At 33.8% G+C, this 26556-nt stretch overlaps 2 protein-coding genes and 1 long non-coding RNA gene across 4 annotated transcripts; all 3 read left to right on the forward strand.

Annotated features, from left to right (window-relative positions):
• The first annotated feature begins 636 nt into the window (after positions 1–636).
• LOC105801203 (protein MAINTENANCE OF MERISTEMS-like) lies at positions 637–1902 on the forward strand. Its single transcript, XM_012632536.1, has 4 exons — positions 637–690; positions 804–1483; positions 1577–1658; positions 1756–1902. The coding sequence occupies exons 1-4, from the start codon at positions 637–639 to the stop codon at positions 1900–1902; spliced, it is 963 nt and encodes a 320-aa protein (XP_012487990.1).
• A 15835-nt stretch (positions 1903–17737) lies between these two features.
• Positions 17738–21236, forward strand: LOC105804492 (uncharacterized). Of its 2 annotated transcripts, none has more exons than XR_008190793.1 (3): positions 17738–17938; positions 20327–20672; positions 20809–21236. It is a non-coding gene; the product is annotated as an uncharacterized LOC105804492 (long non-coding RNA). The 2 variants fall into 2 exon arrangements; XR_001136996.2 differs by having other exon boundaries at positions 17750–17938; positions 20592–20672.
• A 1863-nt stretch (positions 21237–23099) lies between these two features.
• Positions 23100–25522, forward strand: LOC105804491 (uncharacterized). The gene is made up of 4 exons (XM_012637129.2): positions 23100–23322; positions 24139–24256; positions 24336–24555; positions 25224–25522. Exons 1-4 carry the CDS (start codon positions 23171–23173, stop codon positions 25250–25252), a joined length of 519 nt encoding a protein of 172 aa, XP_012492583.1. The 5' UTR covers positions 23100–23170; the 3' UTR covers positions 25253–25522.
• The last annotated feature ends 1034 nt before the right edge of the window (positions 25523–26556 follow it).

The following is a 26556-nucleotide window of genomic DNA, read 5'->3' on the forward strand; positions in this document are numbered from 1 at the left end:
TTATTTACCAAAATAATAGAGGAAAAAAAAAAGGGTGATGGAGGGGAATAAAAAGGCGGCACCAATGAAGAGGAATAAAAAGGCGGCACCAATATATGGCTAATTGCCTTTTAAACCCTCCTTATTTATTATTTTTTTATTCCCCTTCAACACACTAAATTAATAAATTTCAAACATTATGCACTGAAATAATGTAAAATTATAAAAGACTAAGTTTATGATATTTTTAAAATAATAAAATGCGGAGAAAAAAATACGAACAAATGGCGGAAGTAAGAGTGTATTACTAACTTTTTAAAATTCATAAATAATTAATATAAAATATTTCAAACAAAATGCACTGAAATAATATAAAATAATAAAATAGGAAAATAATATATTTTTATTGAAAGTAATAAAAATCGGGAAAATAATACAAGCAAAGGGCAGGGATAAGGGTTATTTTCTTACACCAAATTAATTTAAATAACACACTAAATTAATAAATTTTAAACATTATGCACTAAAATAATGTAAAATTATAAAATTAGAAATTATGATATTTTTTAAAGGAATAAAATGCGGAGAAAAAAATACGAATAAATGGCCGAAGTAAGATTTTTTTACTAACTTTTTTTTCAACTTGCAGGCATTGCAATGGCTCGATTGATTGGGACCGATAGACACATATCTGATGCGGTTAATAACGCGGTATGATTTATTATTTGTTAATCACGAGTTCTATTTATTTAAAAAGGATATACGCAGTATATACAAATAAATCATGTTATCGTAATATTTTTTCTGTAATTTAACACTATCAGGACTCGTTCCAATTATTAAGGGGCCGTGTGAGTGTTTTAAAGAAAGCTCCGGATGCACGATTGATGCCGTACTTGGAGCTAGCCGGATTTGGGTCAGTAGCATTGATTCGGTCCTCCGACTTGCGCTTTGATTTATTATCTGCGCTAGTGGAGCGGTGGCGCCCGGAGACCTTTTCGTGCGAGGAGTGCACAGTGACCTTGGAGGATGTTGCATTGCAGCTTGGGCTCCCAATTGACGGGAGTCCCGTAACGGGAGTATCTTCATTTACCGATCCGGCTGCACTTTGTTATCAGCTCCTAGGAGACTCGCCAGAGGAGGGTGAGTCATATTTTTTTGGCATAAAATTTACATGGCTGAAAGCCAAAATTGGACAATTATCAACGACTGCCACTGAAGGTGAGTTGATGTGCGCTGCTCGAGCGTACATCATGCATATCGTAGGGGGACTACTCATGCCTGATGCAAACGGCGACAATGTGCATTTGATGTACTTGCCATTGTTAGCTGATTTGTCCACTGCTAGCTCGTATAGCTGGGGCTCTGCCGTTCTAGTAATGTTGTATCGGGAGCTTTGTCGGGCGACAAACCCTGATGTTGTAGACATGGGTGGATGCCTCATACTGCTGCAGTCTTGGGTGCTCTATCGGCTGCCGTTTTTGGCATCCGTTAGTCACCAACCGTATGTGTATCCACTGCTGAAGAGGTGATAAAATATAAATTGTCATTATTTGTAGTCATAATATATTGCCTAAAACCTATATTTTTTTTATAGGTGGAGTGTTCGTCCAGGTATCGAAAAGTCGTATACTGTCCCGATATATCGTATCACGATTGAACAGCATGCCCGGGAAGAGGTAAGTTGTTATTCTAATATTCATGACATCTATTTTATTTCTATATCTTACTCACAGGTTATGACTCTAACTCGTTACAATGTTATTAATCATGCAGTTTATATGGATGCCATACCGTAAGCCAGAAATTGCAAATGTTGTACCCTCGTCTGCATACGTTGATTCCCACATATGGTGCACTAGCGCATCAATTATCAATTTCAACGTAGTCGAGTGGTATCACGGAGATCGGGTGCTACGATAGTTTGGTTGCATCCAACCTATCCCGTTTTCGCCGTGCCAGGTGGGGGTAGTTCATGGCATGACTAAGAGAGGAAGATTTCAAATGGATTGGGGAATTAAGCACCAGAAATTTGTGGCACTGTGGAACGATCGATTGCGTCGAATACCTTAGATGGTTATGGCTACCGACCCGCAACCATCATCAGAGTATATACAATGGTACTATAGTTGCGGGAAGCTATATATACTTAAAAGCCAGTTGACTGTAATCCCCCTGCACGTGCAGCAACTTGGGGGATCGGACGCAACGAGCCCGATGGATTCGGATCCGATGGCATATTATCCTCCGTAACCAGCAGAGCCCGAGCAGGAGCCCCATCCAAATCCCGAACAATCACAGTCAAATGTGGATTCACATGGCTATCGTCTGGATTTGACGAGCGGTGACTATTTTTTGAGCTTCGCAGGGAGCGAATACGCCTACGAGTTTGAACTGTTTGGATCCTACCCGCCGCAGAACGGTATGCCCAGCCCGTCTGACCCGTATCCGCAGCATCATGGGACTCATTCCGGTTCAAGTTCGTCGGCGGCGAACGAGCCACAAGATTTTTCTTCTATGTTTGCCACACCCCCACCTGTGCCGAATGATGATGTTGGTCGTCGCCCAGAACGTGATTGTCAACTTTCGAATAGGTATACCCCTAGGACAACACCATCGACCCATCAATTTTAGGGGTTTAATACACTTTTTGTATAAATTTAATATTTCTAATTGAATATTTGCTTACTTTTGAAATTTTTTGTATAAATTTAATTATTCTATTTTTTCATTATATTAAAGCTGAATCCAATTATGAATGCCTCTATTTTCGATATAATTTTAATAATTTGGTCGACTTGCTGCTGACCCATTCTTGGCATCAAAGTAGCCTACCTGTAGAAAGTAACAGAAATTATCGATGCAATCGGAAGATGATGTGTTTTCAACAAGACAGCGTTGATCCCCTCGACTAAGTTTGTGGTCATTTAGCCATAACAAAATCTCTCGTCAAAACTTTGAGCCCACTGCCACGGCTCCATTGTGCCCAACCATTGTCAGAAAGATGTGTTTGTCTGCCCCTCCATGTCACTCTCAAGTCGGATCATTCTTTGCCGGAAAATATGTGGCTCTAACTCATACGCTGCATACGTATTAAGGAAAAATAAGTTCTAGTAAGTCGATAACATCAAACATTACAACTTATATTGAAAATATAAGGTTATCATTTACCCATTGCCACGACTTGTCTCTTCCCGTTAGCATTCTTATAATCCTTGTGGAAGTTAGCCGCAATGTGACGGATACAGTAAACGGATCTCCACGGCACACCGGAATGCCTAATAGCTGCAATTAAACCCTTCCCTCTATCGGAGATGATGCAAATGTTATCGTTCCTAATAACATACCTCCGCAAATTTGTGAAGAAGAATTCCCAAGACTCTATGTTCTCTTTATCTACAATAGCAAATGCTATCGGGAGCACATTTCTGTTATCGTCTTGAGCAACCGTAATAAGTAGGATCTGTGTATATTTTCCATACAGCCAGGTCCCATCCACCTGCACAAGTGGCTTGCAGTAGGGAAATGCCCGCACACATTGATCGAACGTCCAGAATATCTGATGGAAAATCCTTTTTGCCGGCTGTAACTGGTCGTCTTGGCCGTAATATGGCATTGTCTTCAACTCAATCAAAGTCCCCGGTATGTACTCCCTCATAGCAGCTATCCAACCTTGAAGCTCGTTATACGATGAATTGGAATCCCCATACAGTTGCTTCATCACCATCTGTTTAGCTATCCATGCCTTTCGATATGAAACTCGATACTGGAATCGTGCTTGCATTTCGGCAATCAGTACCGAAACTTTAATGGTCGGCATGTCCTTCACCATTGGCATGATACACATACAAATAGTTTTCGAATCAAGTTTTTCATGATCTTCTGTCATACGTGTTGATGTGCATGTATGAGGACCAACAAGTTTTCGTATCTCCCACATCTGAGAACTTCTAATGAATGCAACAGATACCGCCAATTGCAAGATTCCGCGCCTTCAACACTCCCCAACATATATTGTCAGAGTAGACACGGAGACTTTATAATCCACCGATATATTCATGTTGTACCGTTTAATGGCATATACGCACTCTTCTTTACAGCTGAATCCCTGGCCTATGAATAACTCCTCATCATCAGATGTTACGGCCAGCCCGCGGGATGAACTATTTCAGGGTATTTCGGGAACTCAGCTACATACGATGTGTCGGGGTCTATGAGCGACATGTGTGGCCCAGGATTATTGTGTATCAAAATACGCCGCATCTGCTCCCCGACCAAAGAAGCGTTAATACCTTTATCGTCAATATCATCAGGTACATCGTCTACATCGGGATCACCGTCACTATCGACCTCTTCATCCCAATGATCGCCACCACCTTCTTCTTCACCATTAACCATATCAACATCGGGTGTAACATTCAGGTCGATACCGATCTCACCCATAGTCGATTCACTATCAACGTATGATATTGGAGCCACCATCCACGGTTCTTGAGCTCCATGTTCTTCATCAGATGCATTGACATCTTCATTTTGCTCCATACCAGCTAACTCAGCAAATAAGTGAATCGGTGCATTCTTGTCACTCTCATTCCCACAGTAAAGATCGACCATTGTCTCCAAGTCTTCGTCCTCTACACGTTTCATTTCGACGAATTTGACCGGATTTGTCGAAACAGGAAAATTTTTGATATCCTTCTCCCACAACGTCTAAGAATTTTTGCATTAATCATTGCCTTCATTTCATCGAACGAGACATTTCTATTAAATCTCATTGCTATTTGTTGTCGACATTCAAATACACATCCAACACTTATTGTCAAGATGACTCCATCGAAATAAACGCATACAAAAAACTTAGCATCCATCTTCAATATTTAATCTGTCAAAAAATAAACAAAATCTCATAAAAAATCTCGAACGGTAAATAAATTACTTAAAAAAATTTAATGTTTCAATATGCAATTTTGTACATTAAAACCGTTTAACCACTAATCCTAATAACTAACACAATAATAATATTAATAATTTTATACTCAAAATAATACACACTAAAATTATTAATTAGGGTTTTACTAAAATAATAGCTAACCGTAATAATAATACTAGTTTTTACTAACTAGTTTATTTTGGTAAATAAAATAATAACTAACCATAATAATAATACTAGTTTTTACTAACAATAATACTACTAAGTAACATCTTAATACCTTAATAATAATAATAATAATAATAATAATAATAATAATAATAATAATAATAATAACTAAAACTATCAATTTTATTAATCTTAATAACTAAAGTAAAACAAAAAATAATACAAAATATACAAAACAATAACAACAATATAATCAATTATTTTTTAAAAAATACCTTCTTTTTCTCTTCTCTTTCTCTTTTTTTTCCGCAGCACCTCTTCTTCTTCTTCTTATTTTTCTTATTTTTCTCCCTTCAGCTGGACAGGGCTCGCGTTTATAACACGAGTAGTGCCGCCAATCAGTATGGCACCATTGGTGTCTCCAATGTCTTTGGCACCTTTGGTGCCGCCAATCACTTTGGCAACTTTGGTGCCGCCAATCACCTTGGTACGACCAGGGTGTTAATAAATCGGTACAGATTTTTTTTGTTTTTTATTTTTTTGGTATATTTTTGTAAATAAAAAAATTATAATATTTTGGTAAATAAAAAAATTATAATATTTTAATTATTTTTTATTTTTTTATAATAATTTAGTAAAAAAACCCAAAATTTTGTGTTCCTGTCACCCTCTTTTAGCCATCTAATTCTAGATCTTTGCGCCCAGTAAATCTCATCTTCCTCATAAAGCTTCTTCAATTTAAGACGGGTCTCCTTAATTCTGTTGAGATTGACTTGTGCATTCGGAGCATCAATGAAGTCATCAAGCTTCTTCGACAACTTATTGATTTGATGTTTTCTCTAATTAAATTTATTAAATTGCCAAGGCCCCAAAGAATCACGGATACAATTCATCTTCTACAAAATGCTATCGCTACAGTTTCACCAGCTATCTTTTATGATTTTCTTGGCTTTCTCATCCCTCGCCCAGCAAGCTTCGAATCTAAAAAAGAGCCTCGGATCGTCCTGCTTTTCCTTCGGCTTTTTACCCAAAGTATCGAGCATAATCGCCTCATGGTCTGAACTAGTTTGGCGGATAACATTGGTATCAATATACGGATAAGCGCTGCAAGCCGTAGAGGAAAAAACGAACCGGTCCAGTCTTTCTTTGACCATGGCGTCCCCTTCTCTATTGTTAATCCAAGTGAACCAGCCCCTCGAAGTTTTTATGTCCACCAAGGCCAGCTCCTCAAGAACATTTCTACAGTCCTCCATAAGAACCCTCGGTTTTCTCCTACCCCCCTCCTTCTCATCATCATCCAAAATTGCATTAAAGTCCCCTCCCACGATCTAGTCTTCCTTCACCGTTCTACCAGTTCTTCTAAGCATATCCCAGGACAGATTCCTATGGTTCGGATCAGCTTGACCATATAAACCCGTAAATCGAACATAATTCTTATTTTCCATTTGGACCATCGAGTCAATATGCATATTAGAGTAACTTTGAATGATCACCTCAATCCCATCTCTCCACAGCATGGCCAAACCTCCACTTCGCCCGTTTGAATTTACCGCCAGACATCCCGACATCCTACAAATATCACGAATACGATTGAAACTGTTAGTATTGAGCTTAGTTTCACATAGGAAAACCACATCCGGTTTGTTTGCACGAGAAGTTGCTTAAGTTCACGAACTGTCGAAAGGTTCCCAAGCTCTCGACAGTTCCAGCTAAACAGTCTCATTGCTCCTGGCGGGCTGGTCGCCAGCCACCGCCTTACAAGGTGATATGTTGTTCACCAATCTTCTACGAACAATATTTGATGGTCTCTCATCCGTATTATCTCCATTTATGCCCCCTTTGTCTCTTTCTTTTACATTTGAAACGGCCAAGTCCGTCACATGCCGATTTGGTGCGTCTTTTTTCCATGGGAGAGTTTGACATCGAGTCTTCAACGTACTCTTTTCCCTTTCCTTTTTGTTCACTTTTTCCATCTTCTTCCCTCGTATCCGATTTGCTTTCCTCATTAGTATCATTTGCTATACTTTGAGTTGATACCATCTCAATACCGTTTCTCCATATTCCTCTGTTTTGATTTGGATTCATAGGAAGGGCCCTTAACCAGTTGCCGTATTGGAGACCTAGGTTGTTTGAGTCAGAAACTTCCTCATTTTTCTTACACTTTTGTGTAGTGTGTCCAACGATTCCACACTAATAGCAAAACTCCGGTAATCTTTCGTATTTTATAGCACAGACCATTTCAACCCCATTCCTGCCCAATAACCTCACCACTCTTCGTAGTGGATTTGAAACATTTATCTTAACTTTTAATCTCATAAACTCAGTCCACCCTCCATTCCTGTCTTTCCAATGGCCACCAATTCTCTTATAGCTTTGCCAACATCCATGGCAATTTGTCGATCCATATATTCTAATGGAATGTTGTAAATTCGCAGCCAAAAAGGAGAGATGTTGAACTCGTAGGTTTCTAATTCTTTGTCCTTTACAAATGGGAGCATGGCAAAAAGACAATTGTCGAACAACCAGGGCATCATATTAAGGATTCTATTTCTATCTTCCACGCATCCGAACTTGACCAATATTACTTCTTCGTTTAGAGCCACGAAATTTACATCATATTTTGTAAACCATAGAGATCTTAACACTCTATACATAGCCTCCCTATTTGGTTTTTCTATCGCCATTATTTTACCAACTGCCCAAGCTTCAAACCCTTGATAATTGGTTACGATATTAGAACTTATAACCCTGACTGATTCTTCCTCCGAGAACTTCAGGTTTTTTAACAATGCATTGATATCGTCCGCCATAATGGATCAAACCCCCAAAAAAAAAACTCACCGCACTTCCACACGCACTCCTCCGCCCAACCGTAACCTATATACCAAGAAAACCAGGAGAAACCACAACCAACAACAATGACCAAAAATAAAAGTAGTAACCAGTCACGAAAAACAAGAAACTCAAAGACCCACCACCTTTACAGTTCGATCGAAATATCACCAAGGACAGAAAAAAGAATAAGCTAAACATACATGGACAAAGACACCTGGGAACTTATGAGAAAAACAGAACTGAAGCGAGAGTAAAGCAAATAACGTTGAAAAACAATAGCGAACAAGATCAGTAAAAAGAAAGAAAGTAAAAAAATATATCCAAAACAAACGAAACGAAAAAACACGATAATAATGAAAGAGCAAAACCCCTAGAAACAAGAAAGAAAGAAACTTAACAAAACCAGTTATGGATTTTATCGTCCCCTTCGAGAAGAGGAGGAAGAAAAAAAACAAAAAACACAAAAAAAAGAGCTTGACGTATTTTGATCAGACAGATAACCATGCATGCGTAAGGAACGAAGTAAAAGTCCTCAAAAACACCAAGAAAGCCTTATTCCTTCAGCAAGAAGCTTGGACAAGTCAAGAAAACAGCTTTTTTTTTGCCATTAAGCACTGTGGATCCGACTGCAAAAACCCATGCACGTATTTTATGAGACACCACCATGCACGTCGGTACCAAAACAATTGAAAAACAGCGGCAATTATCATGAAAATTCAAAGAAATTTAGAAGAAAAGGTCAAAATATCACTGCTTTCTTGATATCTTAACTTTCTTGAAACATGGAATCCACAATCTGACTCTGACGAGACATTCTTCGCATCAATCCGCATCCACCGCACATCGTTCAGTGCAAAAAGAAGCAACCCACAGTTAATAAGAAAAAACGATTATTACCAGGGACTCACACCATTACTCACAAACTGCCCAATTATTCAAAGAATAAAGGCAGACACACGCGAATGAAAAACAAGAAGCAGAATCGCATGAATCTTGGAGTTATGATTCAAGTTTATAATTTGAATTATTGCATATTAGTTTCAATTGCATGTTTTGGGTCTCATTTGCATTTATTTATCTTTTCAATGAATTTCCTTTGTTTTATGTACTTTTAAGTAATTAAATTTTGATGAAGTGTTTTTAACTTGAAATAAGTCTACAGAAGCTTGAGGCTTGGGTTTGAAGTCCATCAGAAGTTTAGACGAGAAATCAGGGTGAATTGTAGCTAAAAATAAGAAGTTTGGAGCCTCGACACAACAACCCGATGCCTTAACATGCGAGTAGTGGCGCCTCTATGTTGTGCCCCACACGCCCTACGCCAATCAACTCGTTTTGACTCAAAATTTCACGTTTTGACGAAGAATTAAGGGCCTTTTGGTCTTTTATGGGTTTTACGCACATAAATCAGGTTTTTGTACCCTAATTTAGGTTTAAAAGCTATTATAAATACACTATTTTTAGAGGGAGTTACAACTTTTGACTTTTTGAAATTTAATAGCTACTTCCAGTTTATTTTTGTTCTTTTGATTTTATGTATAGCTAAACTCCCCTTTCTAAACTTTGAGATCAAATTGCTTTAATCTTTCCTTACTCTTTAATATTTGCATGTCTTCTATTTGAACTACAATTGTTCAGGTTTGTTAAATATTTAATTGGTATTTGATAGCTTAGAACAATTGCATTGTCAATTAGATAATTAGTCGATCAACTGATTTCTAATATTTGTAACGATTGCATGATTATTTGTGTAGTATAAGCATGTGATCTAACTTAAATAAACTTTAATTGTGTGTTTGTTGGTTAGAATTGAGTCTCTTTCGTTCTTAGTACAATTGATAGGTTAAATCCTAAGAAATCATTATAGGGTTATTTGTCAATAAAGAAAGTAATTAATAGTGATTGTCTTAATTATCGAAAAGGTAAGAAGTGATTAGGTTACTAAGCAATTGCCAACAATTAAAACCAATTTATTAAAGAGCATTGAAATCTATCTTTGCATTAATGATCAAACCCTAGAATCAAATGGAGAATTTGCTTTGACCAGAGTTTCATCTTATTAATTTTCCTGATTTTAATTATTTTTTCTTTGTTAGTTTTAATTAAGTTTTCTTCAAATATTAATTTTAATATTTAAGTTTCCTTTAAAAACAAAACCCTTTATATTTTATTTGCTTTAGTTGAAGGAAATAAAATTACTATCGATCTTTGTGGATTCGACCCAATTCGCTATTAACTGTAAAGTTTTGTTTATTTGAGTAAATTTATTTTTGTAGGTCTCAAGAGCCTATAGTAATCGAGACTAATGGACCTTCATGTTCATATGAACTAACTTTTCCTCCATTATGCAATGTATAAAATACATTAAAAGAATAAAGAGAATACATCCAAAATTCAACACGCTTCAAAAGTCACCAGGTCCCTAAACTTTACAATTTCAATCGAGTATGTAGTACCGAACCAATATTCTCAATTCATCGTTAATTAACAAGCATGAGATTGAAACATAATTCGCACAACAAACAATTAAGTTCTCTTTCTTTTTTTCTAATTTAGGTCAATTACCTTTCAAAGCGAGTGTGAATGACAACCTCATAACACTCTAGAATAACGTATTTTTATGTATTAATTATGTATTTATTCTGAGTAGATCCTGCTAATTTGAGCTATTTATGATCTTTTATCTCATAGGGACTAAATTTGAGGTAAAAATAAAATTAATGGCCAAAAGCGTGAATTTAGAGATAAAATGAGCCAACATGCGACATAAGGAAAAGTTGGTGCCAAAAGTGCAAGCATGGAGGACACAAGGGTTGAAATGCAAAAAGAAGAGATTTTATTCTATTAAACTCTATTTTAATTATATTAGGATAATTAATATTGAGATAATTATTAAGGATTATTTTTAGGATTTTATTTTATCTTTATTTATCTTCAATTAAATGTATTTATCTTTTAGGAATTTAAGTAGGATTAGACTATCTCCCCTAGCAATATAAATAGGGGTGAAGTGACTCAAAAGGGGATCCCATATATTTTTTTCTGAAAACACTCTCTCCCCAAAAGTTTAGGCTTTTGTTCTTCTCATATTTCTTTTTAATAAAATCTTTATTTTTATTTATTTATTTTCTTTTCTACCACAACCGTGAGCCACTAAACCCATTTAGCCGAAGGTTGTCAAAAATCCCTAAAAGGGTTCATGAGGCTTAGAATCCGTACTTAGCCTCTTTGCTGAGTATTCATCGTTTCTCCGCACTACGGGGCTGACGCTTCCGTCCATGTCTCTAAAGAAGTAAGCTTTTCAATGTATGTAAAGGCGACCGCTTTGTATGTTTTGGGAAGGTTGCACAGTCGGTTCGTTAGCTTACTGCGTCAGAAGTTGGCGAGCCCAAGAGACAAAATGGCTTGGGATTCGCCATTGAGAAGCGTTGATCTAGCATAAGACAATCCCACAGAAGCGATTGGTGGCTAGATTCAGGTTCCACCACATCGTAAGTCTAAGCCATTGGAGCTGGTGGTCGTAGGCATCCTCTTCCACTATAACTGGCTTATTCGGTTAGGGAGGATCATCTAAAAGTCGAGGATTGAACCCAAGGCGGAACGAGACAACTGGAGGTTGGAATCTCCCATAAGAATTTCCTTTCTCTCAATTCTATTTTTAATTTTTCTAATTTTCGATTCAATATTCTTAAATTTGTTTTTATTTTATTTTTCGTTTTCAAATCCAAACATTTAATTCTGTTATTTTTTTATTTTATTTTTTTCAGGCACGCAAGTTTTCTTGGGCAAGATTCTGCCTAGGATTTCACGGAACAAGATATTTTGCAAGTCCAGTCCCTGAGGATTTGACCCTGCTTCCCTTTTACTATTTTTTTTCATTATTTATTAGGGATAGGATATTTTTGGTGCTTTCAACGACCGCATCACAACCCAAGCACCCACCCCGAATTGTTCAATTAATCAAACCTAAACAATCTTTGATGTTATTCATATCCACCTTAGTGGAGCATGATAGAAAACACCGAACCTATAACGCCCTTTACCCAAGAAAACTCGAGCAATGATAAAAAAAAGTATTGGTATCTAAGTTATGTCATTTTTCCCATTTTGGTACCTAAACAATTTTTTTAGTCACAAGTGCTAAACTACTTTTTTTTTTGTCTCAAGCTAGTACCTCTATTAATTAAATCGCTAGTCAAACCGTTAAGTCTATTTTAAAAAAAAAAGATAACTAATTAAAATTGTCATGTGACAAAAAAGATAAAAAAAAATTATATATTTTTACTTTATATTTTTTCTTTCTTCATCCGTTAATCTTGGGCTTGTTTTGCAAGTGTGAGCATTTAGGACTTCATGGTTTGGATCAAGGTTTTCAAAACCAATCGCTAGTCGAACTGGTCTGACCACCAGTTCCCGGTTTGATCAATTTGCCTGATTCAATCAAATAAATTGTTAAAACTCATAAAAGTATAAAATATAAAAATATAAAAAAATAAAGGAAACAAGTTCAATCGGTTCAACCAATGTTTTTAGTTTGGTTCAACCAGCTTGTATTGGTTTAAGGGTTAATCGATTCAACCTTATCTCTAGACCAATACCCTAGTTGGTTCCCGAGCCAACGATCCAATTGACCAATCCAATTTTGAAAACGCTGGTTTTGATAAATGAAAGAACTTTTTTGGTCTTGTCAAGTTGAGCAAGCAGAAAATAAAGTTCGAAAACAAAATTAATCGCCAATGTCTCGACATTAGGAGGGTGAATTTTGAAGATTGCTAGTATTGCCATACATTATAGATGAAAAGAAAAATAAAAAAAAATAAAAAAATTAAAGAGAGAAATAATCTAAAAGAACAGAAAATAATTAATGTGGGGGTGTATCTCGCATTTATCAAACTCTTTACAGGCACTTAGAAAGACAAACGTCAAGCAACTCAAGAAGACCCAGGCCTGACGTCACGACGAGGATCGTCGGGACGACGCGACAACGTTGAAACAACAAAGCAAAGATGGCATAACGATGAGGTGATTCTCGACGTGATGACATGTTCCCACAAATACCGAGTTTTTTCCCCAGTTAAACTCTGCTATCTTTTCCCACTTAAACTATGATTAGTTTAGAAATATTTTAGTCATATTAGGACTTTAATATTAGCCTATTTAAAGGTCTTTGTAACCTTGTTTAGAGAGTTAACAGAATATCTCTTACGTGAAATTTGATAAAGAGTTTTAGGGAGAGTTATCGAGAGAGCTTTATATTCGGGTTTTGGCTTTTGCTCATTTAAATTATTTTCTCCATCTTGTACTCTTTGTTTATTTTTTCATTAAGTGAAGTCTTCTTTACCCGTTGTAACACCCCAAACCTGGCCTAGGCGTTATGGCCGAATATGGAGATGTCATAAAGAAGGGTTTTTTAAAATAGAGTTATTTCGATAAAGCTTTGTAACCTTTATTCGTTAAAAACTATTACTGAAAACGTTATTTAAGAACTCATTGTCAAAACATAATTTATAGCGGAAGTCTTAGAAATTGTTATATTTAATAAACCCGTTCGTATTTTCGAAAAACTATTGTTTTAGTAAAAACCATGTTTTTAACCAACCGCCGCAAATAAAAAGTCAAGTAAAAAATCTGAATCCCAAAACAAAATCAAACCGTCCGGAGAGTCCATAAATTACAAAACTCCTAGAAAATAATCCTTAATTAAATAAATAAAAATCATGATCTTAATCAGTTACAAACTTGTGGTCACCGTGAGGCTCTGTCACATAGATCTGCCTAAGTCCGTGGATTACCTGAACTGAACAGACATATAGAAGTAAGTTTTCGTAAACTCAGTGTGTAACCCAACAGAAATAGTCATGCTATTCATACAGAAATTACGTATACAGTCAGATTCAGACCTAAGCATTTTACAGATACAGGAATATCATGCTTAACATGCTCGCATACAAATATCAGATATATATAACAGAATAATTAGACATGCATAATAGTGTCTTACTTAGAGTAAACTATCAGAATATCAGATCACATAATCTAGGGTTTGGTTAGCCCTTACCGACCCTATGGTAGGCCCATAGTCGATCGGAACAACCCGTGCGACCCTAGGAAAAATTTTAAAATTATGGGCCCACACGCCTAGATTAGCCTTGCCCGTGTGGCCCACACGGTCTGGCCCAAAACCTACACACTCATGTGGCATACCCATATGGGCCCACACACCCAGCTTGGCCTAGCCCGTGTGTCCCACACGGCCATACTCACACCATCACACAGCCGTGTCTTGCGTACAGCCATGCCTTCGTCGACCACACGGTTGTGTCTCACACACAGCCAACCACACGGACAGGCATATACCCGTGTGGCATCGATAGAATACACTTTCGGCTTTTGTCGAAACCTGATTTTTTACTTTTTAGGTACACACCTGTTTCGGTTTTCATGTGAGAACACGCCTGAGACCACTAGAACCCTAACACCCCGAATGATTTCTACTAAGATTCTGCAATAGGAGAGCCCTGTTGATATAGGAATGCGCGCGGACCAAGATCGAGTTGCCAAGTCACGGGAAACTCCTACGAACACCCTAAACAATCAGATCTGAAACGAAACAGAAAATTAAAAGATTAGAACTTTGAATTTTCAGATTTGAAATAAAATCCCCAAAACAGCAAAGAATCAAATTGAGAATAGAAATAAGTGTTAATAAGGTTTTTTGAAACCCTAAAGGAGATTGCGATTCTGCCCAATTGAACACCAAGATAGTTTTCCCCAAATTTCGGCAATCTAATTTCACCCCAAAAGAGTAAGGATGAATCGGCAAGAACCCTAGAAATTGGGGATTTTTGGCTGATTCTTTAAGATAGAAAAAAAACTGGAAACACAATAAGAACAGCAAATAAATTAGATAAAGATTCGACACAAGCAGAAATAAAGAAAGAATTGACAGCAAGAAATTAAAAGGTAAGTCCTGAGAAGCCTTGAAATCCCGAAAGATCTCACAACTCCCTTCAAACGGCTCTAATCTCCCCTCCAAAGAATATCAATAGCAAGAAGAAGGCTGAAGATGGCTCCCACAATCAAAAGATTGTTAAAACAACTTCTAAAGAAAACCCAAGAGAGAATTCTAGGAGAAAAACTCAAAGAGAATTCTGCACTTAAACAAGTCTGAAATTTTTTATATATTTGAGAAGTATCTAACAAGGTGGCTAGCCAAGCCTTTATATAGGCTTTTCAAATGTTTTCGTAATCTAATTAGAAAACTAAAACTAAAAAAACTCCTAATTATTTTAATTTTAAATGGAAATTCGGCCAAGGGCTTTTAATTGGGCCTCTTGGACTGAATATTTACATAAAAATTTAAACTAAGTATTTAAAAAAAATAAAACTTTACAAATTAGGTCACTTTGACAATTTGGCCTGATTTTCAAGTAAGTATGGTTTGTCTTCTTGTTTGGGCTTGGGTTGGGCCTTTGTGACTCGTATCACCTGTTCTTCACGATTCACTACAAACAACCAAAGGAAAACAAAAAAGCAAGATACAGAGATTTGACGACAGATCAAAACAGAATAGAAGGAAGTAGCAAAAAGAAATGAAAGAATGAAAGAGCAGAGAAAGACAAAAGAAAATTGACGTTAGTTTTTGCTGGAAAAAGAGAAATTTTGATAAAGAATTAAAAATAAAAATAAAAACCACTTTGATTACAACCCCACAGCATCCACTAACTCACAACCACCTCAGAATTTTAACTCTACCAAAACTCTATTAGACAACCAAGCAAAAATTAACATCCACACTTGCATAAAAATTCGAACACAGGACTTTTAACACACTAACTCCCTTACCACTCAAACCAACAAACTCATTTTAATATAAATTAATAGACAATTTTATATAAGCCCACTCAACAAGGGTAAGGCTTGGATCTAAAATAACAAAATTTGGCAAAAAAAAAAGACTTGAACCTAAGACCTCATACATACACCCAAAACACTTAACCACTAAAACAAACACACATTTATGTTAAATATTTACAGAAACAGAAATAAATTATTCAAGGCGTTACACCTGTAGTTTTTATCCTCTTCGAAGAAGTTTTTCATGTAAAATTTGTGTGTTCAATATTCTTTACTTTTCTTGTTCGTTGTTTATACGGGTTGAACCCCAACAATCAAAAAAATACTTTTAAAGGTTAAATGATATGGCGATTTTTACGTAAAATTTGTGTGTTCAATCCTCTTTACTTTTCTTGTTCGTTGTTTATATAGGTTTATCCCCAACAATTAAAAATATATCTAAAAGTTAAATGACGTGGCGGTTTATTATTGGCAGGAAATTTTTTAATAGATATAACATTTTGGTGTAAGTAAAATGGGTAACAAAATAATAATTTATGTACCACTTGTGACCCCCAAAAAAAAAGTTTATGTACCACTTCTGAAAAAATAGTATTATTTTGGCACTAACTCTAATTATCCTCGCTTTAGCTAGGGTTTCAATTTAAATAAAATATTATTTGATCAATAATAAAATTTAATTTAAAAAATTATAAAATAATATTTTTATCTTAAATTAAAATGATATTAATATTCAATATTGACTTAATATGTCATTTGATACCCGAATTTAACACTATTTTTTCAAATGTGGTACATATGTTATTGTTTTGTTTAATTTGACATTTGTATTTGACAAAAGTTATATATTTTGGTACCCCAAAGGTTATAGTGTTAACTTTTTAATGTTCAATTTAGATTTTAGAGTTGATTTGATTAAAGTTTATTGCTAATATTGTTAATTTTGAATTTTTCATGATTTTGTTAATAGAATAAGTTTAATGTTAATTATGAATTTGTTTAATTTTGCTTTAATTTTATCAAATGCACTGATGATGTTATTTAATTGAATTTTAAAATTGATTTGATGAAAATTAATTACTATATCATTAGCTAATTATAAATTTTATCAAATCAATTTTAAAATCTGAATTAAATATTGAAATGTTAAACTTGATATCTTGAAATATCAAAACATATAATTTTATTAAAATAAATATCATGTTAGATAAAAATAACACATGTATCGTATTAAAAAGAGAGTATAAAATCTATTTTTATATGAAGTTTCTTGGGTTCTCATTTTAGGTACAAATTTATTAAGGAGCCTTTATAAATTAGATATTTTGTGTCTATATATATTTACTTTAAATTGAGATTAGTATTGTATACATAGAGAAAAGATTGAATGAAATAGTGATTCCACATCATTCTTATCATTTTTTAATAAAATAATGACAAATCAAATTTTTCATCCTAATTTTTAGTTTTTTTAGTTGAATTTGAATTTTTTAGAAGGAAAATCTGATTTTCTATTTTTTTAATGGAAATGGATAAGGATGATGTGGAATCGCAGTTTCATATCATCCGTCTCATGGGAAAAGGATTCTATGAAACAAAGATGTCACATCATCTGTATCCATTTTTTAATAATTTTATGCCACATCAATATTTTCATCCTGAAAAAAGAATCAAATCTAAATTAAAATACTTAAATTCAAAATAAAATTACTGATGTGACAAAAAATTATTAAAAATAGATAATATTCCTGTTCATATAATCCTTTCTCCCCTACCATATACATGATATATAAAATTTAGAAGAAAAAAAAAAAGAATGTGATTGTTGGGGCGTGGCCCCCACCATAATACCATCACCATCAACATTTAGTGGGATGTTGAAAAGCCAAATTTTGGGGTGAGCTTTAGGAAGCTTGCACGGCAAAGTAAAGAGAAAAAAAAGTCAACAAGGAAAAACAGTTAATTGCCCATGAAGAGCTACACGGCAAGTCAAGGAAGAGAAGAAAAAACTGGCTTTTAAAATGAGAAGAGGTGAGATTACGAGAATAAATGAGAGGGCCAAAACAAGGATGAGCTGAAGCAAAGTTACTGCCCCCCAAGAAAAAGAAAGCTAAGGAAGAAGCCATAGCCCGGAACCATAAGAAGGAAAAGAGGAGAGGAAAGCTTTATCTGGTATTTGCATTCATTTACCTTGTGTATGTGTAGCAAAATCTTGTTTGGTGTACCATGATATGAATCAATGAGTTGAAATTTGCACTTTCAAAGTCATATATCTGATCATTTTGCATGATGAATAACTCTTCCTTTTTATGACCGCTCTTTATCCTTAATTTATGTACGATCATTTAAGGTTGTTTGAAACGATCCTTGTTGACTAAGATTTCCTTAACTCGTTTGTTTTTCAATCCTATGGACTTAGCCTTTTGTGATATGAAAGCATAAATACATGCATGTCTTCCATATAAAACCTTTTGATTTCCTTCCTTTTAGGATGACAGAAGGAAACGTGTAATGTTGATTTAAGATAGGTTGGAACCTTGCTTTTGTTTCATAAGAATTCATGGTCATACATGGACTTTTCATGCATATAATCCTTTGGTTTGTAAGTTGGTATTTACGGTAGCATGCATGGTGGCTTGGTTTGTAGGCAGACGCATGGTTAGTTTTGAGCTAATTTGAATAGAAATCCATTAATGTTATAAGCTTAACACGAGTATTAATATATGTATATTATGGCCATGTGTTTTGGGTTCGCATGTACGTTTATGCTGTGTGATTGTATATTGTTTGGTTGTACATATTTGTGATTATATAAAGTTATGTGTATATCAAGTCGATGTTTATGTTTGTGGTTTGTTAGATTGCGTCATAACTCGACGTATATGTCTAAGGCAATATTCTGGGATTAATTATAAATCATGAATTCAGGGCTATATTAGATAAAATATCATTGATTTTCATCGCTATGCAAATATGAGATGAAATGAGGTTGAGACAAAATAGAAGATAAAATGAAAATAACATGGATACTAATTATTCATGTGTAAAAGTTTATATAAATTTAAAATATTTTAAAATAAAAATATCATATAGGTAAATTTTTAAAATTGACCTACTATGAAAAATTATGTCAAACATATAATAAGTTCAAACACAAATTTTTCTCAAAATTAAATCATAATGATAAACTATAGAAAACATAATACATACCTAATAAAAACATTTAAAAGCTTATTATATATTTAAAATAACATTTTTAAATTATGTCATTCCTTTTTTTTTTGGAAAAACAAATTTGGATTGTACATAGATAATTGAATAGTATTACATAATAGTTAATGTTTTTAACACAATATTTGTATTAGTTAAATTGGCGTAACTTATAATACAAATGGAAAATTTAAATTCTTAAGAAAATATTTTTAAAAAAATTAAGAAAATGAATATAGAGTCAAAATTGAATTTAGGCATGATATAAACGACAAAAATATAAATAACATGACATTAAAATATTAAAATAGGATATGAATAAATGAGTGTGTAATATTTATATAAAATAAATTATTAATGTGTAAAATTTTATATAAATTTGTAATATTTAAACAAGTAAAAATTATTACGAATATGTATATGTCACGGATACAAATAAATATATATTTTAGATTGGACCACTAAAATTAATAAACTATGCATAATATATAATAGATTTCAACACAAAATTTGACATTATGCAAATTATTAAGATATATGACATCATGGTGGAACCTTAATAAAATGATTTAATTAATAAAATTAATAACATGCATTAAAGTAAATAGATTTTTAGTTAGTAAATTTATAGTTTACAATAACGATGATAATAATTATATATGTTGAAGAAATAAATATAATGGTAAAATAAGAGGATTTGTGGGGGTGAGAGGCCGAGGGTTACGACCAGGGGTGTAGGGGTCTGCCCCTGCGGTATGGGCCATACCGTACAAGTTGAGGCTGTATAGAACTATACTTCTACTATTTGACTTTGATTAGAATAGAATTTTTTAACTCTTAAATAGATATAGTTGAAACTCCTCTTATATCATTCATTGCAATCGCTCTATTGTCATTATCAACATATAAATAAAAATTCATGAATCATATGAAAATAACAGCAGACAAAAGAAATTAAAAGAGCGAAATACATTATTCGACATATAGGAATATAAGCTTAATAGTTTTAATTAATGAGATGATTAAATATAATATAGCAAATTAAGAATAAAACAAAAACAAATATATATATATATATATATATAATATTAGAGCGAGAAACAATACCTAGGAGTTTGATAATCTTTGTACTTTTCTTTCTATTGTTTAATACCAAATATTTATTGATGGTTAGTAGGCCTTAATATATTAATAATGTATTACAAAATAATTAAAATATTAAGAGAAAAATTATATAAAAAAATTCTCATATTTTCTTACATTTTGTACCTAAAAAGCATATACACGTGTCGGGCATTAACCCACTAGGGATATTTTTTTCATGTAAGTTGTTGATTTTAAACTCAGCAGTTAACAAAATCTAATAAAAGTTCAAAAAAACGGCTGAGTCCAAAAACTTCGGAACTTGAAGCTCCATAAAGCAAGCCATAGAAGAGCCAACATAAAAGACAAACAAGGGTCAAAGTCCTGCTGTAATTCACGTGTATCAAACAGAATATCGAGGAGTATACATATAATAGTAATTTCCTTTTCCAATCGAATTTCTCTTCCTTGCATGCATGAAAATCCATGCTTTACTTTTCCTTGTTATAAATAGATATGTCCTTGTAACTAGTTGTAGCCGCCCACAACAAAGAAATGGAGAAACCTAAACTCCGGTTTGCCTGCTTCATAGCTCTTCTCATTATTGTTTTCGGTATGTATACGTATATATATATGATCTCTTTCTCTCTTTACTCTACTATTCATTACATTTTCTACTAACTAAAAGGTTCTATGGATTTTCATTTTTCATTCGTACACGTTGTAATGGATTCCTGTGCTAGTTGCAGCCATGACAGAAGCCGAAGCATTGGCCGACGGTACCAAGGGACATCCATGCAGTAAACATAAGGACTGTGCAGATGCCTGTAGTTATCGAGGCCGGTGTCCGTTCCTTTGCGAGTCCGGATCCTGCGTTTGCGACTGTCCGCCGCCGTAGTATTGAGCGGACGGCCTCCTAGCTATACATCTCTTCAAACATGATTATTAATTGTAGCAGCTAGGCAGAAGCTTATTCCCTTAGCATATTATTGTGTTTTGTTTGAAGTAATAGTTTGGTGATAAATGTTTTACCTTGTAGGGATTACTTAATAAAGTCGTTTTTCTTTAGGCAGCCTCGAAGAAAAAAAAAAGGAAAATAAGAATTTTTTTGAGCTGTTGGATTGTTAGAGCTTTTGATTTTGGGTGTGTTTCCATTAGTAAAATTTAATTTGCTTCACTAGTTTTGCTCTAAGTTGTTTTTGCTTTGGTATAAATCTCCCGAAAGTCCTTTCACTATTCCAAAATCAGCAAATTGATCCTGCTTTAAAAAAAGAAGAAGTAACTTACTCTTTATAATATTCGAAAGTGATCAAACAAAAAGGGTGAAAGTCTAAAGACAGGAGCTAATGTATGGAGTTGGCTTTAGCTTCAGAAGACGGAAATGGGCAGGGAGAAAATCTGACAATGGAGGTGCCCAATCGGGCAACAAACAAAGTCACATCAAGAGAAGACGATATTTTGGTTATCTTCGAAAGTGAGAGGATTAAATTGTTTCATTTTAAAATTGGAATTAATTTGTTTAATATCAAAATTGAGAGAAATTGGAGAAGTTTAGATACTGAAGTGGACAAAAAAAAATGTATAGGTATTAAAGCTTACCTAAACCCTAAATTTAGGGATGAAACTTATATTATCCATATTTTTATTATATTTTAATAAGTGTTTAATATTCTTGTAAAAAATTATTTGAAAATTAAAATATTCTTTTTAGATGAAAGAATCCCACAAACAAACACAAGAACCTTAAACATTATACTCTAATTTCTCGAGAAAATAGTTTGATTACTTCTGATACAGAAGAATGAGTTTATACACAACTAAAGAGATGACAAACTGCTGCTAACAACATAACAGAATCCTCAACAATATAATTGATTCTGTTCAATTAACTCTAATACTCATCCATCATCTACAGTTTTTATGATCTAGAGTCTGTCCCTTAACCGACAACAATGGAATGATGACAAAAGTTTGGTAAGAACGTTGGCCACTTGATCATATGTTGGAACTTCACCTTCCTGCAGCTTTCTCATGAACAAAGAAGAGGTCAAGTTAAACATGTTTGGACTCTGAGTGGAGAACCAGGTTGACAGCAACGGCTACCGCACTGGAATTATCACACCAAATATTGGACATAATGTTTGAAAGTAAAAAGTAAGTAATTTAAGTGATATTCAAGTTAATTATTATTATTATATGTAAAATTAAAATTTTAAATGTTTTTTAAGTAATTAATTTAAATTATTTACATTTTTTAATTTATATATATAAATAATATTTTAAATAATAAATTCACATAAAAAATAACTCTTACAAATTAATAAAAAATTGTAATTAATATAATAATTGACTCATATTCAAAGTATCAAATATTTGACTGTATTTTTTAATTACGTCTTTATTATTATTATTATTATTATTAAAATTAGGAGTATAAGCTAAAGGATACAGCCATGGTCTCTTAGTATTAATTTTTATATTTGAAAACAAATTCAATTTAGATTATATAAACTAATAAAAGTTGTAGTAATTTAGTTTTAATATTATAATATATGAAATGTTTTGCACACTTTCAATGGCCTTCAAATTTTAATTATAATTATATTATAATTATTTATTAAATTTATAATATATATTTATTAAAATAATTAATATAGATTAAATCCTAAACTTTACTAAGAGAGACGGATTGATACTAAAATTTTATCTTATCTTATACTAAAATATTGCTACACAAGGCCTAAATATATTAAGGGTAGGTTTGGATGAGCGATTGGGTGCAGTAAAGTATGTTTAGCTTACTTTTTGTCTCACACTTCAATATCACTATCATATCTGATCTCACTGCTCCCGCTATTTTTATACTAACGATAGATAAACATGCCGTCCATCCAAAGCTCCTCTAAATCAGTTTTATTTTTGGACTATCAGTTGAAACTCTTCTTAGAAATACTGCTTTCAAAACCCGGCCCAAATAGTAGGATCCATTACCTTTAAATTTAGCCTCAAAATATTAAATTTAAATCAAATAAAGATTGGAAAAGCGAAATATATTTAGAGAGAAACTGCTTTGTCCTTTCTTCCTGTTGAAGAGATTAGTAATAACCAAAAATGGGGAGAGAAGTATCAGAAAGCTGCATTGATAGCCTACTAATCGAAATGGTTTCCACATATTGCAACCGTTTTTACGCCAATAAGCCTGAGCTCGCTGCTCGTCGGATCGAAGCCATTGGGTATCAGGTTGGCCACCAGCTCTCTGAACGGTGAACCCTTCTTCATCTTATCAATAATCCAATTTCCCCATTTTTTTAGTTAATTCGTATATTTATGAAGCTGATCACTCCATTTAAATTATATTTTTGTCAAATTTGTATTTTATAAAGTGAATTTTAGTTTAAGTTACTGTGTTTTAATGTCTTCTTTTTGGATCTGAGGGAGTGAAACCCCCTCCCCCCACATATATTGAGTTAATTTGAGTGGAATTTCTAAAACCCAATTCTAGTTTTTCTATCTTTATTCTACTATAGATATTATGATGCGGTAAAAGGAAGGGTATGATAAAACTTTTATGATCTAGTAGTGTTCTAAGTCCGCGAGGATTTGAAATTTTGATTGTTGATGCTAACTGATGCAATGGTTTGGCTTTTATAATTTTCGGCATTGCTTGGGATTGTTGCTATGACTATCTTAGTAATTAGTTTCACCTTTAGTATGCCGTAATGCAAGGTAAATACTTTATTTGCAATCTTGTTGAGAACATAGCTAACATGTATGCATTTGAAGGTAGTTAGAATCCGGGTATTTCTCTGGACAAGATTTATTTTTCAACTTTTTATGTAATGAGACCTTTAAGTTTGTTGCTATACATTGCACTTGACATCAAAATTTGATAAAAAATGGGGCCTTTGAGAATTGCGATAGTAGTAGCAGTACTTAATGTATTTGGTGAAATGCATTTTGATTTCTTGGGTAGATTAATTAACACAAGTTATGGTTCGAAAATGGATTGTTCCTGATATCCATTCATTAGCAAAGTTAAGATGCTAATTGTTGTAGTGACAAAGCTTAGTTATTGTCAGGTACACGATGGAGAGGCCACGTTTTAGTGATCATTTAGAGGCAATCAAGTTCATCTGCAAGGACTTTTGGTCTGAACTCTTTAAGAAGCAGATAGACAACTTGAAGACAAATCATAGAGTATGTTGAGGAACTGAAGCTGACCAAAACCTGCATGCTATGATGAAGTTTTATGAAATGGTTTAAACTTGTCTTGTAGGGTACCTTTGTATTGCAAGATAATCGTTTTCGTTGGCTTACACGCATGTCAATTGATCAATCACCTGAAAATGGAGCATCTGAAGACCCTTCTATCATGGCTGATGAGAAGGCTGTGGAAAGCATGCATCTATATTTTCCATGTGGAATCATCAGGGGAGCTCTTTCAAACTTGGGAATACCTTGTGCAGTTTCCGCTGACATATCCAACCTTCCTGCATGTGAGTAACTCTCTTGATGATTGCTATTTGCTGTATAATTTTTTTATGTTGTAAACATTTACATGTTTTTAGATATCGAAACTATAAGTGATTTTGAGTCAGATAATGATAACATCACATGCCACTTTAGGAACTTAACGAATGTTATTTAATACATGAAGCCTATTCAATTTTGGTTTCCTTAATTAAACATAAGTGATGTTAAGCTATGTTGCTCTGACTTATTGTTTTTCTTGAAATGCTTGTGTTCGATGCTCGTACCTGACATGGGCACAGGAAATTGACCCTCCAAAAATCTTTCAAATTAGTAAGAAACTTGGTAAAACACAACGAACCTGTTTCAGGGACATACCTATATTTGACACTCATATCTAAATTTGAGTAACTTAGATGTTAAGTGACTTTTGTATTGTAGAAACTTGAAAAAGGTTGATTTAACGATGATATATATAATACTATTTACTTCATTTGATGGTTCTTTGTTTTTTAATGCAACTTTTGAGTTTCCACCCTTGTTTGTTGATACTCAATCAATGATGATAACCTGTTTCCAGAAGAAATTTAAATATAATGTCAGATATTTGAACAGATTTAACTGTTCCATTTTATTTGTTTAATTTTAATTCATGTAACATGTAAACTTTTTGAGACTTGTAATCTTGCTTCAGGTTCATTTGTTATCCGAATAAAGGCTTGATGAACATATTAAATGAAATGGGGCACCAATTATTGGGTTTTCAAACATACTCATGATGAAAGAAGATGGTGAGAACTACTAGAGTCCCATTTAGAATATAGATGCTATGGTTACTGTTTTTTTGTTTTTTTTTGGGTTTGTTGATGTTATGGTGTTACTTTTGAAGAAATTATGTGGCAAATAGACATTTGGAATATTTGTATATGGATGTTGGTAAACCTTTGTTGTTGGTGAGATTGCTTTATTGAATTTTTTTTTCTGTGCATATAACCGTGACTTTAAGCAATGCCCTTCTTTTGTTGAACTGACATTTCATTGAAAAGGATCTGTGACTTATACCTCTATTTGCTAGACTCTGATTTGGTTGTTTTGACTAACCACTGTTCCTCTCCCAGCGTTGCAATTGGCGGCGCATATATGTTTTCTTTGTTTCGAGTCTGAATTCTCCATTCATTCCTCTGGTTCTACGTTTTTGAATTTTGTGAGGCCCTCAACCACACTCCATGGTTTCTCCTTTATACCAACATTTCTTCATTCCTGTATCCCAATCCCAATCTGCTGTATAGGTAGCGAAAATCCCCTCGTACTTAAAGGTGATTGCAATTGGTGTTTTGTTTTCCTGTTTTAGGCTGAATATGGTTTTCTAGAGTTCTTCAGCCTTAACAGCTACCTTTAATCACAAGGCACCTCCCACGTCATTTCTTCCTCATTGAAATCCATTTCTGTTAATTCCGGGAACATTGACCCTATTTTAACAGTGTTTTCCTTTCTAATCTGGGTTAGAGGGATGTTATGTACATGAATTCAGAACTCAAAAGTCAAGAAGTCGATCTCTTCAAGGATGACTTCTAGTGGTCATTCCTTTAGCTAAAGATGATAATACATCACTGACCATGGACTTACTTTATTTTATGAAGCTATTTTTTCATGTTTAGTTTTTATTACCATATATAAATTCAAAACTTATAGCGTGCCTGGTTCACTTGAATAGTGATTTCATTCAGGCTCTATTCCATGAAAGGGCAAAGCTAGAACATTTTTTTTGGGATCGGAATTAAATTGTATATTTTTACTATAGTAAAAATATAATTTTACCATTTAATAATCTATATCTTTATAATTTTTAGAGGATTAAATTAAACTTTTATCATTTTGGGAGTCAAAAGTGTAATTTTATCATTATTAATTTAAAATTTTATAAATTAGAAAGGGTTAAATGAAAAATTTTCTCGAAACATTTAAATCCTGATACACCCTTGATTTGAATAGATTTAATTGTTGATACTCATAATCCATCTTAACCC

The sequence above is a fragment of the Gossypium raimondii genome, chromosome 11 (assembly GCF_025698545.1).
Source record: "Gossypium raimondii isolate GPD5lz chromosome 11, ASM2569854v1, whole genome shotgun sequence".
In the NCBI taxonomy this organism is placed as follows: domain Eukaryota; kingdom Viridiplantae; phylum Streptophyta; class Magnoliopsida; order Malvales; family Malvaceae; genus Gossypium; species Gossypium raimondii.

Bases quoted from the DNA above. Each gene is read 5' to 3' on its own strand.
- LOC105804491 (XM_012637129.2), top strand. From the start codon at position 23,171: ATGGGGAGAGAAGTATCAGAAAGCTGCATTGATAGCCTACTAATCGAA. The intron at 23,323-24,138 runs GTGAACCCTTCT...AGTTATTGTCAG, and splicing joins GGCCACCAGCTCTCTGAACG to GTACACGATGGAGAGGCCAC. The intron at 24,257-24,335 runs GTATGTTGAGGA...CTTGTCTTGTAG, and splicing joins ACTTGAAGACAAATCATAGA to GGTACCTTTGTATTGCAAGA.
- LOC105801203 (XM_012632536.1), top strand. From the start codon at position 637: ATGGCTCGATTGATTGGGACCGATAGACACATATCTGATGCGGTTAAT. The intron at 691-803 runs GTATGATTTATT...TAACACTATCAG, and splicing joins CTGATGCGGTTAATAACGCG to GACTCGTTCCAATTATTAAG. The intron at 1,659-1,755 runs GTAAGTTGTTAT...TTAATCATGCAG, and splicing joins AACAGCATGCCCGGGAAGAG to TTTATATGGATGCCATACCG.